This window comes from Poecile atricapillus, chromosome 3 (genome assembly GCF_030490865.1).
Source record: "Poecile atricapillus isolate bPoeAtr1 chromosome 3, bPoeAtr1.hap1, whole genome shotgun sequence".
In the NCBI taxonomy this organism is placed as follows: Eukaryota; Metazoa; Chordata; class Aves; order Passeriformes; family Paridae; genus Poecile; species Poecile atricapillus.
Genome location: NC_081251.1, coordinates 58,927,024 through 58,944,729, shown reverse-complemented (window position 1 = coordinate 58,944,729; position 17,706 = coordinate 58,927,024). Strand labels below are relative to the sequence as shown.

Here is a 17,706-nt window from a genome sequence, read left to right as displayed (position 1 = left end):
CTAGTTTTTGTGGAAGATGCACCCCTTTATTTCTTTGCCTATCAACTTTACCAAAAATCCTCTGATACTAAGGGGAGTTTTAGAAGCTCTTTACAAATAGGAATGTTGCTGCATATACTATACAGGTGAGAACATGCAGTCATGATAAATCTGGTTACGGTTTGGCTACTTTGAACACCACAGGGCAGCTTTGTTTCTGTACTTTTAAGAACTGCAGCACTGAATTCACAACCTCAGCAACTACTGCCTCCATATTTTCCATCATCAATTGATTCAGAGAAGCAGAGTGAGAATTGGCTGTGTAGATCTAAGGTGTGGCGCTTAGTTGCCAGCTGGGGTTAAACTAAGACACCGGGGAGTCTTAGGGTGCTTCAGCTACTTTAGTTCTGTCCAGTCAGCTGAGATGGCGAGCAGGTCATTAGAAAATATCTTTGCTAGTCTTAAAATAACAAAGTTGAGCTAAGCATTTCCTTCCCAGAAATAAAATAGCTTTGAATTAAAAATGAGGAGTTGGAAGTAGAATAGGAGATCTAGCTGTTTATAGCTTGTACCCCATACAGGATCTAACAAACATCTTGGTAGTACTTAGGAAATGCTAACTAATAATTTCAAGATAGAGTATGAGTCAAATGTATTACTCTTAACTATGACTAGGATTCTTTGACACTATACCACAAGTATTCCCTAATAATACTGTCTAGGAAATATATGTGGTATGTAGACAACAGTAAGTAATTTGACCTGTGTGTTTCATAGCTCTGATTTCACAGAAAAAATCTTCCAGAACACCCCAGGAAAGTAAATGTAGAAATAAAGATAAAACGGGTTATGAAAATATCTTGCTGTTGAGGGTGTGGACTAGTAAAATTGTTCTTTCTGTGGACCTAATTTAACTAGCATTTGTTCAGGTCTGGATTATTTAAGACATCTAACAACTATCATTATTCTTTAAATTATTCTAACAGCAATTCTTATTTTTTTTATTGAAATTGAGCATGCAGAAAAGCTGTGCAAACACTTCTCTCTGTGAGGAAGTTGCCCTGAACATTTGAGTCTGAATTCACTTACAAAGTGTTGTAGGTTGACCCTGGAGCAGCCAAACACCCACCCTCACTCCTCTCTCTTAAGATGTGTTAAAAATAGAAGGTAGACAAAAAGACACATGGATGAAAATAATGACAGCTTAAACAGGGTAAGGGAAAGCTGTGCATGAAAGCAGGGAATGAGGAACTTATTCACTATTACCCAATCAGCGGGAAGATGTTTACCTACTTTCCTGGAAAGCTCAGCATGTGTTTCTTGGGAAGACAAACACCATAACCACAAATGTCCCTCCCTCCCTTTCCCTGGGCTTTTATTGATGAGCATGATCTCATCTGGTGTGGAGTATCCCTTTGATCAGTTCAGATTCGCTGTCCTGGCTATCTCCTCTCCTAACCTTTTGCCCACCGCTAGCCTATTTGCCTTTGTGAGGGGCAGATAGAAAGCCTTTATGCTGTGCTCGGCAGTAGCCATAACATTGCTGTGTTATCAGCACAGATTTAACCACAGCTGCAAAGCACTTTACAGACTGCAATGAAGTTAACTCCATCCCAGCCAGATCCAATGCAATCTTTTCCCCTTGTTCCATAATATTTGCACCATGCTTAGGTTTCACATTATCTGATACAATCAAGTATCCTTTGACCATCCTATTTGTTTTCTTATTCACAAAATGCCCTCTATTCTCACCAGAACTCAGTATCTTTCTTGTATTGAGGAGCACAAAACTAGACACAGTACTCCAGGTGGGTACTCACCAGTGTTAAGTAGAGGGGCAGGATCACCTCCCTCATCCTGGTGAGAACACTCCTAAAGCAGCACCAGACACCACTGGCCTTCTTTTCCACATTGTTGGGTCATGTTCAAGCTGGGATCCACCAGGACCCCTCTGGTTCTTTTCTACCAAGCTGCTTCCCATCTGCTTATCCTCCAGCCTGTACTAGTGCATGGGGTTGCTCCCCTGCAGGTACAGGGGTGCACTTTACTTTCTTCTTGTCAGCTCATTTTTACAGTCTTTTAGGGTCCATCTAGATGGCAGAATAGCCCTCTGCTTATCAGCCACTCCTCCCATTTTATGTCATCAGAAAACTTGCTGTGGCTTGTTACTGGCCACTTAATAGACTTGGATTGTTGTCCCCTGGCCACAGCTGTTCAGCCAGTTTTCAAATTCATATGGGGCAGTTAAAGGGGGAGCAAGACTTGCTGTCTTTCCAAATGTTGGATGAGCTGATGAATGGACTTGGGGCATCTGTGTTGCTGTGATGCTGATGCTGCAGCAGGCATTGAAGCTTAATGTCCTTCCACACCCCATGGCTCAGGGATCCTCTGAGAGGCCAGAGAAAGTAGACAGCTCTTCAGGCTTCTCTTTATCTATATGATTGTACCAAGGGCCCACCTGTACTTTGGTCCTTGAAGTATCCCTCTTGTGCCTCTCTTGAGAGACAATAAAGCTGACTTACAGCCTGCTGCTAAAAAAGGCAAAGTTGCTCTCCTTTCCTTCCAACCCATTCTCAGCTCTGTGTATTCACGTGCATCTTTCTCCCTAAGCAAACAGTGCTATACTGATTGAGCAAACTTAATCAGTGTGGGGGGAAACCCACAGGAGAGCAGCAAAAGGAGGTAGAAAATACTTCACCTTTAGAAAGGTGTAATAGCAAAGTTCTACTGGAGAAAGTAGAAGTAAAGTGACTGAACTGAAGCAGAATTTCAGTCATCAGAAAAACACACTCATTGATTGAAGGAAATATTTTGTAAAAGACAGGTCTTACTATGGCTTAGAAATCCTGCATAGGATTTGTGCAAAATAGAGAAAAGCAACTTTTTACAAGTGACTGTTATGGTTTATTTCTCCTAAAAAGTAAAATACATTTTGTACCTCAAGGAAAAACTGAATGAGCAGCTCGAAGAACAGCGGCAAGAGCAGGCTCTGCAGAGGTACCGTTGTGAAGCTGATGAGCTTGACCACTGGCTACTCAGTACCCGAGCAACTCTGGACTCCGCTCTGCTTCCTGCCGAAGAACCTATGGACATGGAAGCACAGCTGGTAGACTGTCAGGTAAAATATTAAGCCAGTTACTGAGTTGAATGAGCCAGCATATTTGTGGAGAAGTTTCTGAGCTCTTTAGCATCTTCTATATGCTCAGTAAGCTTCCTCAAAGATTTGTGGAACAAAATACAGCCTGTTCTTAGTTTCTCGTTAGAGATTGCAAACAGCACTTTAGAAAGCCAAAGTGAACGTGGCAGTAGGAAAACAAAATGTCCTGACTGCAGGAAGATTTAAAGTTCCACATCTTTCAGATGTCGTTTCGTTTAGCTTTAAAAGCACTGTATTTGCTTCACTTACTGTTTTTGCTCCCCTCTAGCTGAAATTGTTGAACCGCTAACCTGACAGATATGAAAACACCTGCAGTGTACTTTCCTACATGTCCTTTTCCAGTTGAAGAACATAGTGGCACTAGCAGTGATGACTGGGACAGTGCTGTGTTTTCTTCATGAATAATCCTCACATACATGCAAAAATAAAGGATAATCATCAGTATTTACTGATTTTATGGCTTGAAGACGAATCAACTCAGAATATCGAAACAATCGAGAAAGACATGTTGCTGCAATAAGGGTTTCTGCAAATACTCTTATTAACAGGACTTGGATCATTCCTAACATCCAGGTTCTCAAATTAGTAGGAGTTTTCTATTTTTAAATGATACTTTAGAATTATATGATCATTATAATTAAAATTACAAAAGAGACAATAGACAGATGGACAAAATATACTTTTTCTTATTAAAGAATGAGGATCTCAATTATTTTAGGATAAATGAGAGTTAAGTTTTGTGCGAGTCTGAAGAATTTTCACTGACAAAACTTCATCATTGGAATTTTCAGTCTGCTTAGTCTCAAGAGTCCTTTCATCACCTGTCCTTGAGAGCCCTTTGTTGCATGTAGATAAACCCTATGAACTTCAACAAAGCATTTTTTTTTTAATGTAATCTGTAGGAAACTCAAAAAGTTAACTTTGTGGAAGAGTTAATACTGCTGTTCTTTTGCTGCTTCTTAAAATCTTAATACAATAAGTTTTATATATTTTTTCCACTTTTTAGAGACTCTGCAGATCTTGTTCTGCACCTATTCCTTCAGGAGAAATATTTCTAAATTCATACTTGACAGTTGCTATGGAAGCAAAAGCATATGATGTCAGGCTAGGTTTCTGAGCTAGACTTGTTTGAGCATTGAATCTGGGAGATCAAAATGTGCACAATGTCTCTAATACATGAACAGTTAATGGAATGTCAGGGAAGTAGCTTTTGAGAATAAACATGCCAGAGATTTGTCACTTTAAGTCTCTCTTTAGACTAAAGAGGATTATACAGAAATCCTTAAGTCCGTCATGCACCAATCAGAAAGAGCAAATAGTGAGAAGAGAGGCTTATCAACACAGCCAGAGCAACACATAGGAGGAGGTAGGAAGCACTTGACTACATGTAAATGAAAGAAGAGGGAAGAAGTAACTCTGGCTGCGTGCTTCATTTCTTATCACTAATGGATGTCAGTCTAGCTTCTTAGCCATCCTTGCCTTTAGTATGCAAATAAAGAGCATCTCTACAACAAATTATTTGTTTCAAATAACTTTTAAATTTCCTATTTTGAAAAAAGGTTGCAAACTGAAATGGCAAATACAAACATTTGCAAGCATTTTCTAAAGAACTCTGAATGGGACTGGAAGGAAAAACAATGATAATCTGACTTTCTCTTAGTTTGGCAACGGGTAAGGTAGGCCATAGGTCATCTTGCCTGAAAACGTGACAAGTGCTGGAAAATGTATGAATTTGGGTCTTTGTTTTTGCTGCTGCAGAACATGTTGGTTGAAATAGAACAGAAGGTGGTAGCCTTGTCAGAGTTGTCTGTGCACAACGAGAACTTGCTTATGGAAGGGAAGGCTCACACCAAGGATGAGGCAGAGCAGCTGGCTGTGAAGCTCAGGACACTGAAGGGCAGCCTTCTGGAGTTGCAGAGGGTGCTCCACGACAAACAGATCAACATTCGGGTGAGTGGCTCCTTCCAGCTGTTTTCATGGTGGGCAGGAATTCGGGGACTTCATAGCAACTTTATGTAACTGGGAAAAAGAGCGTAAGCATTGCACTGATTCAGTTTGCGTTACTCATCTTTAGTTAGTAAATGGAGTTGTAACTCCAAAATAAAGAGCTGTCTAGAAAGCTTTAGTTGGTAATTTTCAAGTTAACATCGCTTTATGATAAAACTGTCCTAACCTCCACAGTATCTTCACTGAAAAGACAATAATAAAATAGGTATGATTAGCTTGGTCTGGATATAGTCTGTTCCTGTTTCCAGTCTTTAGATTGTGTATGGTCTGGGGCAGGATTACTCTCCCCAATCAAAGAATGATCCTAAATATGTGCTTTTTTACAGTGTGTGCAGCACAGTGAACAGATAATATAAGGAAACATTTTTAATTATGGTTGATACTTAGTGGCATCATTATACTAAATAAAATATTATATAAGCAAAAATTCATTTAACCTCAGTCTTGCCCTAGGTTTCTATTCCTAGCAGCTTTGGTCTGCTCATTGCCACTAATTCATTGTATTTAACAGTTGCTTTTGGTCATTCTTTAGGTCAAAATAGCGTGTGGAGAACTGAATACATACAAGAAACCCAACCATGTAATGTGACTGACTGGTTTTGAATTTGCTTGCCCTGCTGTGACTCCCTCCCCCCTCCCTTTTCTTTTACTTCTTTTCTTGGCTTTGCTGTGCAAATTAAACATGATAAGCTTCAAAGATTTCTGGCTTGTAATGCAGATTAAAGTCTACTGAGAGGTTAGCTTGAAAAGTCACTTGATGTTCTAAGAACTATTTTTAGTCCAAAGCAACAGCATAGCTTTAAAACTTCACATAATTTCAGAAAAATAGAGAAATAAAAAAGAAAAGAAACCCCAAGGTATTTGTTCCTATTGCCTCTAAGATGAAGTAACTTTAATGTTATTCTTGCCTATTTAACCTCATGACTAGGCAAATGAAAATATATCAACACCATGTAGGCACATGATATTTTGTTCTCATATATTACCTGCGAAGTGAAAGCATCACAGAGTTTTTTGCTGAATTTTAAAATACTTTAAAATATTTTAAAATGCAGTGATATGATTTAGTTTACTTGAACTCTTAAACAGACTTTTTTATCATTATATTTCTTAAACAGATCTTCTAATATCTAAAATAACAACAAAATAATTTCCAGATGTAGAATATGAATCATGTAAGATGGTGCATGAATGCAAGACTCAAGTTTCTTTATGAATTTCATGCCTTTCTTTGACTTCATTTACAGATCATGTAAGAAAATAGACATAGGCAGTACAACATCTAATCACTGAGCAATTTTTTTTCTAATGAGAGGTTCCGTGTCATTTTCTGAACACTGAGGACTGAGGCCAAGATCATCAGATGCCCCAGATTCTATCCAATACCAGTATTAAACTTGAGAAACATTACAGGCTAACAGCTCTGTTGTGCATGTGTGTAAAAAACTCAGACTTTTACGTGTCTTTTACATGTTCTGATAACCTTGTAATTGCCCAGAGGCATAGACCAGCCTCCTCCCAAAAGAAGGAGCTTCCCAAGTTGCACTGTAAGACTGAGCTGTCTTTTCCTTAAAGCATATTTCAGCCTGTCTATTATCCCTGTGCACAAGTCTTTTCAGAGTCAGTGTGAGACTCTCCAACTTTCTTGGAAAAATTTCAGTTTTCTTCTGATTTTAGTTAATGAATGTCACTAGTGCTACAGAAAAGTTGACTTGGAAACCACCTACTTTATTCATAAAATAAAATAGTGAAACTAATCAGAAACGTGCTGGAACAGGAGTGTTCAGGACTATATTGTCTCCAAAGGTAGCACTTTGAAACACACAGAATATTGTGTCTGTTACTGTTTATTGTCTGGTTTAGGGGCAATGAAACTGAACAGACTCCTTAAAAAACAAAGAAGTAGAAGAGGTTCTGCAGTAAAAATACCTCAACAAAACAGATAGTGGTTTTTTACTTTTTATTGCAAAGGATTTGTGAGGGAGGAATGACTCCAGTTTCACAAGAAAAAGTATGTCTCATATAAGTTTGTATAATTCTGAAATTCTTTGAAAGATCGATTTCATCACAATCTTCTTCAGGGATTTTCCATTTATTTCTGTGCTAGACTGGACAGTGTCTGGGAATGACAGGTTCAAGCTTGTATTTCCCTGGCTGTTTAAATGAAATGTAATGCAGTTCCTTCAGACAGACATCAAATGAAAATGCAACTGTAAATGCAAGTTCATTTCAAACTTACATTCTGTAATTTGACAATGATAAAATCTGGTTCACAAATACTTTTGATCTAAAAAGTATGTACAGTAGCATATTTGCAAAACTTCGTTGCATCAACAAATGCCACAATCCTTTTTTCACTGCTTGCTATTGCAGGAACTATGAGACTATTAATTATATGTCTTAGTATAATTCTAAAATTATATATTTTCAGTCCTCTCCCAGAGAAAAACAGACCCAAAATGTAACTGAAAACAACCAGCCCACTCAAATGCAAAGAATTAGATACTGTTCCTTAAATAAATTTACAAATTGAATAGCTATGGTCTCTAGAGTATATAAAATTCAGCAGATTTCCCCCCCTACAATTTGCAGAAAGATTGTCTGTTTCCTAACTTCTAATAGAAAAGCTGTAATTCCAGAACTTCTTTACTTCTGATATACTATTTTCTTTGCTCAATTTGACATTCTGTAATAACATTGTTCAGACTCTAACTGCATCAGCTTCTCTAGAAACTTGTTCCTACAGAGTAAACTGAAACTTGTTCCTACATGCAAACTGAAACCTTAGTAAAAAAAAAAGTTATTTCGTAAAGCAAGGGCTAATGGTTCTTTCCAGCACCAGGTACTTCTTGTTTGTTTTTCTCCTCTTAACAGTTTATATCCTCTAACACTAATCGGTCCTTTCAACTTCAGCGCCCTCATCATCCCCCAAAATTACAATCTTACACCTAACCTTCTACAACTTAGCAAAACTCGGCTGTTTCAGTGGCGGGTGTCAGGGACACTGGTGGCAGAGGTCCATCTCAGTTGTCAGTTGTTAGCATAAGGAGCACCAGGTGAGGCAAGTAGGATTTCCACACCCACCTTCTGCCGTGCTGGTCCCTGTCTGATTTGAGAAATGTCATCTGCAAGACAGAGTGTCTGTGTTTTGGGGAGCCTGCTGTTGAACCATTTGGCAGTTTTAATCTATTTAGAGTAAAAGCCAAATAAATCATGGGCATAATATGAATCCTACAAAAATGAGATATATAGACAAAATGGGAGAGATATTAAGCCCCAGCTTTAGATCTTCAAGGTTTCAAAAAAACCAAAAAGGTGCAAGCTCTACAGTCATCACATGACTGCAAGTAATATTAAGTAAATCCAGAGAGATGTGTGCATCTAAGCAGCCAGGCTTACAAATCTGTCTTTAATGTAAGGCCAAGCCTGTTAAAATACCTACATTAGAATACATTGACTGCTAAAATTACTTAAACTTACAGCCAACATGGACTTTGGAAGCCAAGAAGTTGATAAAACATTTTTTTGAGCTATTAAGGTATTTGGTTTTGTTTTGCATTGCTTACACAGAAAGCGTTTCTAATCACTCATGTTGGAAAAACATGATAGAAATATGAATGGAAGGAACTGTTGCTTTTGCTGTGCTGTTCTAACATTCTGTTGTTTGATCTCTCTTACTTTCTCATGTTCATATCATGTCATCTGCTCTTTATGCAGTGTGTTTCTGCCGAACATTGAGTTATGTACTTACTGATAAGTACATTTTGACCAGAATGAAAAGCAGAATTTTCTCCTTTTTAATTTGACAGAAAAAAAAATTTCTTTATATAGATAAAAAACCTGGCAGAAACAAACCACTAAATCCTTGCATTCTCAGGTAAAGCTGCACCCTCCTCAGATCAAGGCTGGTTTTTAGAAGCAGAGCAGTCTTTAGAAACACATCAGACCAAGGTCTCTGACCTGTGGTCTCTGATTCTGCTAAGTGCAATGATGCATGTTTATTTTTACATTTTTAGGGATGCTTTTCTTGCTAGTAACCAAAAAAGTCAGAAATCTAAGGTCATTGCTCACTTCAGAATTTACATGAGCCAGCAATTTCAGTGGTTTTGTGTAGATGAGCTGAATCTGCTTGCTCTCCAACAATGCAAGAAATTTTTTTAATCTTAATGTCTCTTTCTTAAAGCAGGGATCTTTACAAGAAAAGGAGGAGAGTGATCTGGACTTTGTTTCCTCACAAAGCCCCAGTGTTCAGGAATGGCTGGTGCAAGCAAGAACTACTCGCTCACAGCAGCAGCAGAGTACCCTGCAGCAACAGAAAGTTGGTGTTTTGCTTTTCTTCTATTCCCATCTTTAGATTGCACTTAATGCTGTAGCTGAGCCACTCTTGTTAATATTTCCACTGAAATATTAATTTTTCCACTGCTTTTGTAATGATGCATCTGAGTTCCCTGTCTTATATCTGTAACAGTCAGGCAGGCTAGACTTCCTGGGTGACCATGGTCAAGTCATATAACCACTCTATGCTTCTTTTGTCCATCAGTAGAAAAAAATTTAATTAACCCTTTAAGTTACTCTAAGAAGAGAAGACAATACTCAAAATAATAACTTTGTCTTCATACAAGCAAAGATACACCTATTACATGATATATTGGGTTGAATGATTTGAAGATATTCTCACTAGGGTAGGTTCCAGAAACTGCATTGTATTTGGTAATTTGTTCAGTAATCCAGTTTATGTCCCCAGTTTGTGTCCCTGGCTGGAGATTTTGGACCACTTTCGGTGTTCAGGCAAGCCATTTCAGAAGTAGCTTAGCTAACTTTGCATGACAGTTAAGCAAGGTAGATATACCCTTCCAAGGCAAAACCAGTCGCTTCGAGATTTGTTCTGTTTTTTGTAACTTGCTGTGTTAGGAGCTGGAACAAGAGCTAGAAGAGCAGAAGAATCTGCTTCGATCCGTAGCATGCCGTGGAGGAGAGATCCTAACGCAGCAAGGCTCTACCGAAGGCCTGTCTATAAGGTGTGCTTTCATGTGTTGTTCCAAAAAAGTAAATTTCTGTGGCTGTGCTTTGTCATCCCTATGCTTACATCCCTCTTCTGCTCATAGTCCTCTAATTTTATTTTTATGGTTTTATCATTTTTATACAGCACCTCGGCAACTGGAGTTTTGGTTTATAATTCAGGGGTCTGATAATACACAAACTGTTTTGCGATAATAGATCACCTTCAGCATTTAGAAATGCTTTTCATTCTTACTAGCAGGAATCACACTAAAACTCAAGACTAGTGAGACTCACTAGAGTCTTGCAAATAGCTTTATTATGGACCAGCACTGGTGTGGGAATCACATGTTCCCCAAACATTGGCATCTGCCATTGTTACTAGATATTCCCAGATGAGATACTCATTGCTTAATTTTATTTTTCCTACAATTAGCAAGTATTTTTCCTTTTGAAGCCTTAATTCTAACGCTAGAAAGTACTTAACCAGTCTCCTGTTTGAGGCTTCCTTCTGTCAAATGATATTGTACTATAGAAATAAAAAAAAAATAAAAAAAAAAACAAAACAAAAAAAAAACCCAAAACAACAGCCAAAACCAACAAAAATCTACCACCAAACAGAAAATTCTGAATGTGGTTAACTGTTTACCAAATCTAAGCTCATATGCTTGTCCTTCATTAAACTGTGCCTGCCATTTTGACAAAGAACATGAGGAAGGGGTCAGATAAAATATTCAACTCATGCTTTAACTTTATAGGTTTAACCTCTTTATAGGTTACAGTTCAATGTAGTATATATTCAGTCTGGTTTGGGGATTTTTTACTTTTTTTGGGTACTTGCAACTCCAAACAGTCTTCTAGAAAGTACATTTTATTTCATCAGACAAGAACTTCTTGCTGTTCAACCCAACCTTTGTCTTATTATCGGAAAAACAAAACCAAAACCAACAAGTCAAAGCTTTGAAAAGTAGCACTTAACTTAAATATAGAATTTCCTAATGGAAAATTATAACTTTAAATGGTTATAATGTCTGCATTTGTTAAACCTTTATGCATCTTCTGATTCAGTGAGAAGCCTGATGTACTCTCTGAGGAATTAACCTTAGAAGGTGAGAAGCCATCATCTGAAGAACAGATGAAGAGGAAATGGGAAAGCCTAAACCAGGAATTCAGTACCAAGCAGAGACTGCTCCAGAAAGCTTTGGAAAAAGAACAGCTGGTAGCTTTTTTTAATTTCTCTTCCCATTTTATCTTTGAAAGTAGTTGTTACAAGAGGTACAATATGTAGATCCATTAAGGTGCTCTAGTTAATGCATGAGATATGGAATTTATTTATGTGACACTTTAAAAACTGTTAAATATTGGCACCAGCACTGCTCATGTTCAAAGTGATTTGAATTGTACTACCATCAAATTAATGAAATAGAAAGGAAGAAAGAGCTCAGACAAAATGTTTATCTACTTACCTAACTCAGGATAATTCTGTAACAAATCAGCCCTCTGGAATTTATCAGTAGTTTGGCAACAGCTTAGAAGAAAACTGTTACTTTCAGTTTGAATTATTGGTTACATTCAATTCTTGATATTAGTGGGTGAGGAATTTCAGGCACAGTGTCTCTACTGAAAGAAATGCAATTAAAATAATTAAAATAATTAAAAGAAATCAATTAAACTGGGGACAAACCAAAGTCTATATTACCATACATCTTCCATTTTATTGTTAATAGACCCAAATCCACTCTTCTTTGTATAACACTCTGTTAATCAGCTTCCAAAGTTTTAAATACCTTGTATTAATTAACAGTAATTGATTATATTTTTGTTAAAAACTAGTAATTTTTAATTCTGGCTACAAGTATTTATCCTGCATTTCTGGTGAATCTCCTGTTGAGCAATATTTATGCAAAATATTCATGACAGGAAACATTTGTGGGAGGACTATGAGCATTAGCAGGTGATAGCCTCAGTCAGTAGGGAATCTATACAGCTGAATTTTGTGCCCTACGTGTGGTCAAGGCATCCTAATGAGTGCTCCTCTCTCAGCAGCTTTATAGCAGACCAAACAGACTAATACCTGGAATGCCTTTATATAAGGAGGAGACACAGGATGAAGATAAATCCTTAGTGTCACCAGTGTTGGTTGAATTGAATCAGGCCTTTGAAGATGTCTCATCTGAGGTAATTTTCAATTGTCTTTACACCTGTCCTACAGCAAAGCCACATTAACAGTGAACACTCCTCCAGCTATGGTCTGGAAATCCAGGCCTTTACCAAATATTAGAAGTTAGAAAGATTGTCTTGTACTTCTGTGCTGGACTGCTCTGGTTTCTTTGCCCAGGCTGGACGGGTGGAGGAGACCCTGCAGCTTGAGCAGAAGCTGTATGATGGTGTCACTGCCACCTCTGTGTGGCTGGATGGTGTGGAAGAGCAAGTCTTTGTTGCTACAGCTCTGTTGCCAGAGGAAGAAACAGAAACCTACCTCTGCAAGCAAGAGGTAAGGAATACATGAGTGGGACTTCCTTTTAATTGCCAATAAGTGTGCATTTTATGTAGTGTTTAGAACAAAAATGTTAGAATCCTGGATAAGTTGCGTGTCACTGGCATAATCTCTGTGTAACTGCAGCATTCTGCAGTTGACTGTGCACAGAATGTTGCAGAAAGCATAGACTCTTTCTTCTGTTTAACGTCCTTTCTAGGTATTAGTGAACACCACATTGTCAAAATTGAAACAAAGTGAAAAAGAGGGAGGAATGCTCTGGGATAGAGAAACAGCACAAGTTAATCAACATTAGGGGTGAGAGAGGCAGAAAGAATTGGGTGGTGACGGGGTGAGAGAGGCAGTAGGACAAAGGAACTGTTTTCAACTGAAGAGAATAGATTCAGAAAATATGTAAGGGAGAAGTTTTTCAAAATGTGCGTGTGGAAATGCTGGAGCAGGTTGCCCAGAGAGGTAATGGATGTCCTATCCATGGAAGCATTCAGATTCAGGCTTGAGAGGGCTCTGAGCATCCTCATGTAGTTGAAGAGGTTATATTTACTTCAGGTGGGTTGGACTAGATGACTTCTAATCTGACCCAGAAGTTTCTTTGGCTTTAAATCATTTTGTTCCAGCACTTGTTTTCCTTGGAGCATGGATTCTTTTTAGTGTAAGAGATTACTGTAGCTGTCATTTTTTCTAATGTGTGTGCATACCAACAAAGTAAAAAATTCACTACATCATTGCAAAATTGACAGTGATTATGTCAATGTTTGCCTGCTTTCCAGAATGTCTGATTGTCACTTCTGTTTTTCTACACAATTAGTCTCTTGCCAAAGAAATCAAAGACATAACAGAAGAAGTGGATAAGAACAAGAATTTGTTTGCTCAGATATTTCCTGACAGTAGTGATAAGAGGGTTATTATAGAAGATACTTTGGATTGCCTCCTGAGAAGACTGACCTTACTGGAGTCAGTGGTAAATCAGAGATGCCACCAAATGAAAGGACGGCTCCAGCAAATTATCACATTCAAGGTATGAGGTGATGAAATACAGAGGTGTATGTCAAATGGGGATAGAAAGGCTGTGAATTTTTGGTACCAAATCAAAAGAACAAGGTTGTCACAGGTTTCTTATTGAAAAATCAAACTTCTCAGTCTGTGGAAAATTTGATACCCCAATAATTACTCAAAATTTAAACTCTCTGCTAGAAGGCTTCGACAACTCATGCAATTCCTGTAAAGTGATAATCTTTCCCTGCTGTCTCACCCTGCTGGCATTGCATAAAAGGAAGACTGTGTTGTGCAAGTATGAAAAAATGCTGATAAACAGAGAAATGTGCTTTTTCAAAAAACTTTTCAGAGTTCAGAAATGCTTTCAGATCTTACTTGGTCTCTATCTTTTAGTAATAATTGGCTGTTACTATTATTATTATTGTTGATGTTGTTATCATTAATATATTAAGCCCTTCAGTATGGTTTATTTTTAATTTAAAAACCCATAAATTAAAAAAAAAAGATTTCTTGTGTCTTTAGATTAGGGTCATTTTTTCATAGATTATTACCACTAGATTTTCTTTCAAACTCCATAATCTTTCCTCTCCTATTTTTCAATGAAAGATCTCCCTTTGCTGATAACAGCAAGGTTGATTAGAATTAATTGCATTATTCTTAGAGATTTTCAGTATCTAAAGTAATTACTGAATGTAAAAATAAATACTAAATCATTCATGCACCTCTTATGTAATGCTGAAAGTCTCAGACTAGTTTTCTGTTGAGATGAGTGCAAGAAAAAATAATAGATGATATTTCAGCAAAATTGTTAAGTAATATTTATGTGTTTGTTCTGATAAAATACTCTAAAAGTTTTAGCTTGTGGTTAGCCCTGTAATGTGTGGAGGCCTTGTTTACTTATGTATTATATTTGCTCAAGTTTGTAATTAAAACAACTTGCCTTAAAAAATAAAATCAAGCTTTTTTTACAATCATATGTGGTAGAATAAACTGCACAAGAATGTTTTTGTTACATAGAGGTAATGACCTTGGTAGTTAATTATTTAATTAGAAAGCAAAAGCAGACATGCATTCACAGGATATGTTTTAGATAGGAGTTGCTTTAGTTCTTTGTTTCCATAGCTGGATTTTCAGCAATGTCAAATGTTTTTCATTGGCTAGTTTTGGTGCTTTTTGACTACTTTTTATGCTGTAGTGCTACCATGTAATATTTAATGCTTTAAACTTTCTGAAACATGGAGTATTTTTCAGTTGTTTTGTGCTGTATAATTGTGGCTATAATTTGTTGATTTTGTCTCCTGCAGAATGATCTGAAGCTCATGTTTACATCGGTGGCTGATAACAAATACTTAGTTCTACAGAAATTAGCAGAGGCAGCTGACAGACCAGAAACAGAACAAATGCAGGTACTACCACGTGTCTGTCACTTGGGGAGAGGGGAAGAGATAAAGTTTTTATCCAAAGTATAAATGGATTCTAGAGAACAGTTATTTTAAATGGGAGAACCTACATGTTCACATGAAGTATAGGAAAATGAGTATGTCCAAGAGCGTACTACACATATTTATAACTAAAACCAACAAAAAGTCACAACAACAAAAAGCCCCTAGAAAAAGTGTCTTCCTCATCTTCCCAGCTGACCTAGTACCTAGTTATGTTTATACTGGGCAGTATTTGGAAAAAAGAGAACTTCAATAAAGAAAAAAATCCAGAGTTTTGCTAAATTGTTTGACTGTTAAACTTTATTAAGAACCAAAGGCACTTTCCTGCTCACTGGTTTACAGTGATGGCTTTAATGTTACTCTTTTTAATGTAAGGCAGTAATTATTATTTCTTTATCAGGAATGGCCTGATGGATAATTAATTATTTATATGAAAAAATATATCCCATTTTCTTGTTTCTGTTTTGCCAGTGGGAAAAATGAATGAAGTATTATAAAGACAACTTTTCATAGAACTTTCTTGTTAGCAATGTCTGGTGCCAGCAGGCAACTGAATGGAAGAAACTTACCCTTCAGCTAAACAGAAATACTGGACTTTATGTACCTGACATTCAAATTTTGAAGGAGAGGTCGCACTGTGTTTTTCTTTTCTATCTTTTGTGATACCAAACATTGGCAAAAATTTATTTCCAGTTTGATTAATTAAACTACCAGCTAGGAAAACAATGTGGTAACAAAAGCAAGTCAAATTATTTGTTTCAGAAAATCTCCCTTGGCTGATAAAACATTGAAATTTAAGCATTATTGCTTGTTCAATATCTGATTAGGAAAGTAGAAATAAAGGCCTTAATCAGCCAGGTGACATTAGTTGCATAAAGTGGAAGTTTAGTGACTTTCTCGTGCGAACTCCATGCTGCTGAAAGGGAGGAGTTCTACTTCACATACATAGTTTTAAAATGTTTGGATAGGAAGCTTCCAAGAAAGGGCCTCAACAAAGGACTTTAAGTACAGGAACCTACCTCATGCTTTTAACTTTGTTATAATCTGCATGTGTTACTTCAGCAGAGACTTAGGGAAGCTTGTAGCTTCCATTGGAAAAACTCATCACCTTCAGACACTTGCAAATACCAGTCTGTGTTCTTAAGTTGTAGTTTTCCAAGTGCAAAAGGAGAGGTACAAGTTTTTTCCCTTGACAGTAATTTTGGCCCCATCCCAGTCTTGAAAGGGAACTGCTCAGAGCTCTTTGCATTCATACATGGGTTCTGCTGTGATGGTTGTTTGCTTGGTGCTCAGAGATGACAGGAATGACTATTAAAAATAAAATTCTTTAAATTACATTGTTACATTAAAAGAAAAATTATTTTGGGCCTCTACTATATAGTTAAAAACATGGAAATTCATACTAAGCATAATATTTTATATATCTATTTTTATTATACTAATCCTGCTTGCTATTAAAAAGTAATAATGATATGCTTATATAACTTTAAGAAAAAGACTGGGCTCTCCCAACTTTTAATTAATATGTTTCCTTCATAGCATCTTTAAAATTTCACCACATTAAAGGTGTGATTAGCACTGCAAGTGGAAAAGAATATGATCAAAGGCCAGCTACACTACTGTTACTGAAACTTAAAACTAAGTAATGTAATTTTCATGTACAGGTCATACTGCATGCAGAAGAAGGCTTAAAGGAGCTAGATGCTGGAATCAGTGATTTAAAGAAGCGTATAGACAAGCTACAAATTGACCAACCTTCTATACAAGAGTTGTCTAAGATCCAGGTATAGTTCATTAGTTCTATCCTGTCCATCCTATCACCTTTCTCACCTGTGATATCAAAGGAATGCTTCTTTTTATTCTTCATAATGCAGTTTAGGAAAAGGGATTTAAAGGCATTTCAGATAAAAGATTATCTTCTCTCTGGTTCATCTAGTTTTACATTTTTGCCTCTTCAGATTTTCTAACATCTCTGATATTAGCAGTATTAATTGGAAAAATCTACAAAACCATGTTTGCTGTCAGCTCTCATCCATTACCTTTTCACACAGATGATGTTAAGCATGTAAACATAAATTTTTCTGCTGAAGGTTCATCCTTGTTCTCACCAGAGTCTCATGGTCTGTAATTAAGTACTGTATCACATCTCTCATTCAAACAAAGAAGGGGGTAAAGGAAGAGGGAGAGCGAAGTGCGACCTGAAACTGGAAATGTTCTGCTTTTGCTGGAACACCTCTCAATACATGTGGGCAATTGATTCACAGCTTCTGTAAACCTGTTGAAAGTCCTTTTTGAGCAGTTTGGCTGATGCAGGGGAATGCTTGAAGAAATATGAAGGAGAAGGAAGGTTTATGATTTAATTTTACTGTTTACAGTGACATAATAATAAATTGGAAGCAAATAAAACAGCTCAAACTGGAGATTAAATTTACTAAGCCAACAAGAGAGTGATAGCAATTAAAAATGAATGACTAAGAAATTAATCACTAAGAAATGTGTCTTTTGTCCAGTTCTTTATTCTTTTGGTGTTAGCGCCTCCTCCTGGTTTGGTTGCTGGTTTTTTGGGGGTTTTTTTCAATCAGTTTATGTGCCATTATGTGCCACTCTCCATTTCAGTTTTTAGAAAAGCCACC

General features: G+C 37.1%; 1 protein-coding gene across 1 annotated transcript in view; it reads left to right on the top strand.

The window, feature by feature from the left end:
* The window catches only part of SYNE1 (spectrin repeat containing nuclear envelope protein 1), a 296,656-nt gene that overhangs the window by 207,999 nt on the left and 70,951 nt on the right, over positions 1 to 17,706 (top strand). The window contains 10 exon segments of the mRNA XM_058833865.1: positions 2,924 to 3,097; positions 4,895 to 5,086; positions 9,330 to 9,461; positions 10,055 to 10,161; positions 11,210 to 11,360; positions 12,185 to 12,319; positions 12,480 to 12,635; positions 13,444 to 13,653; positions 14,936 to 15,037; positions 16,738 to 16,857. Of these exon segments, the coding sequence (XP_058689848.1) occupies positions 2,924 to 3,097; positions 4,895 to 5,086; positions 9,330 to 9,461; positions 10,055 to 10,161; positions 11,210 to 11,360; positions 12,185 to 12,319; positions 12,480 to 12,635; positions 13,444 to 13,653; positions 14,936 to 15,037; positions 16,738 to 16,857 (1,479 nt within the window).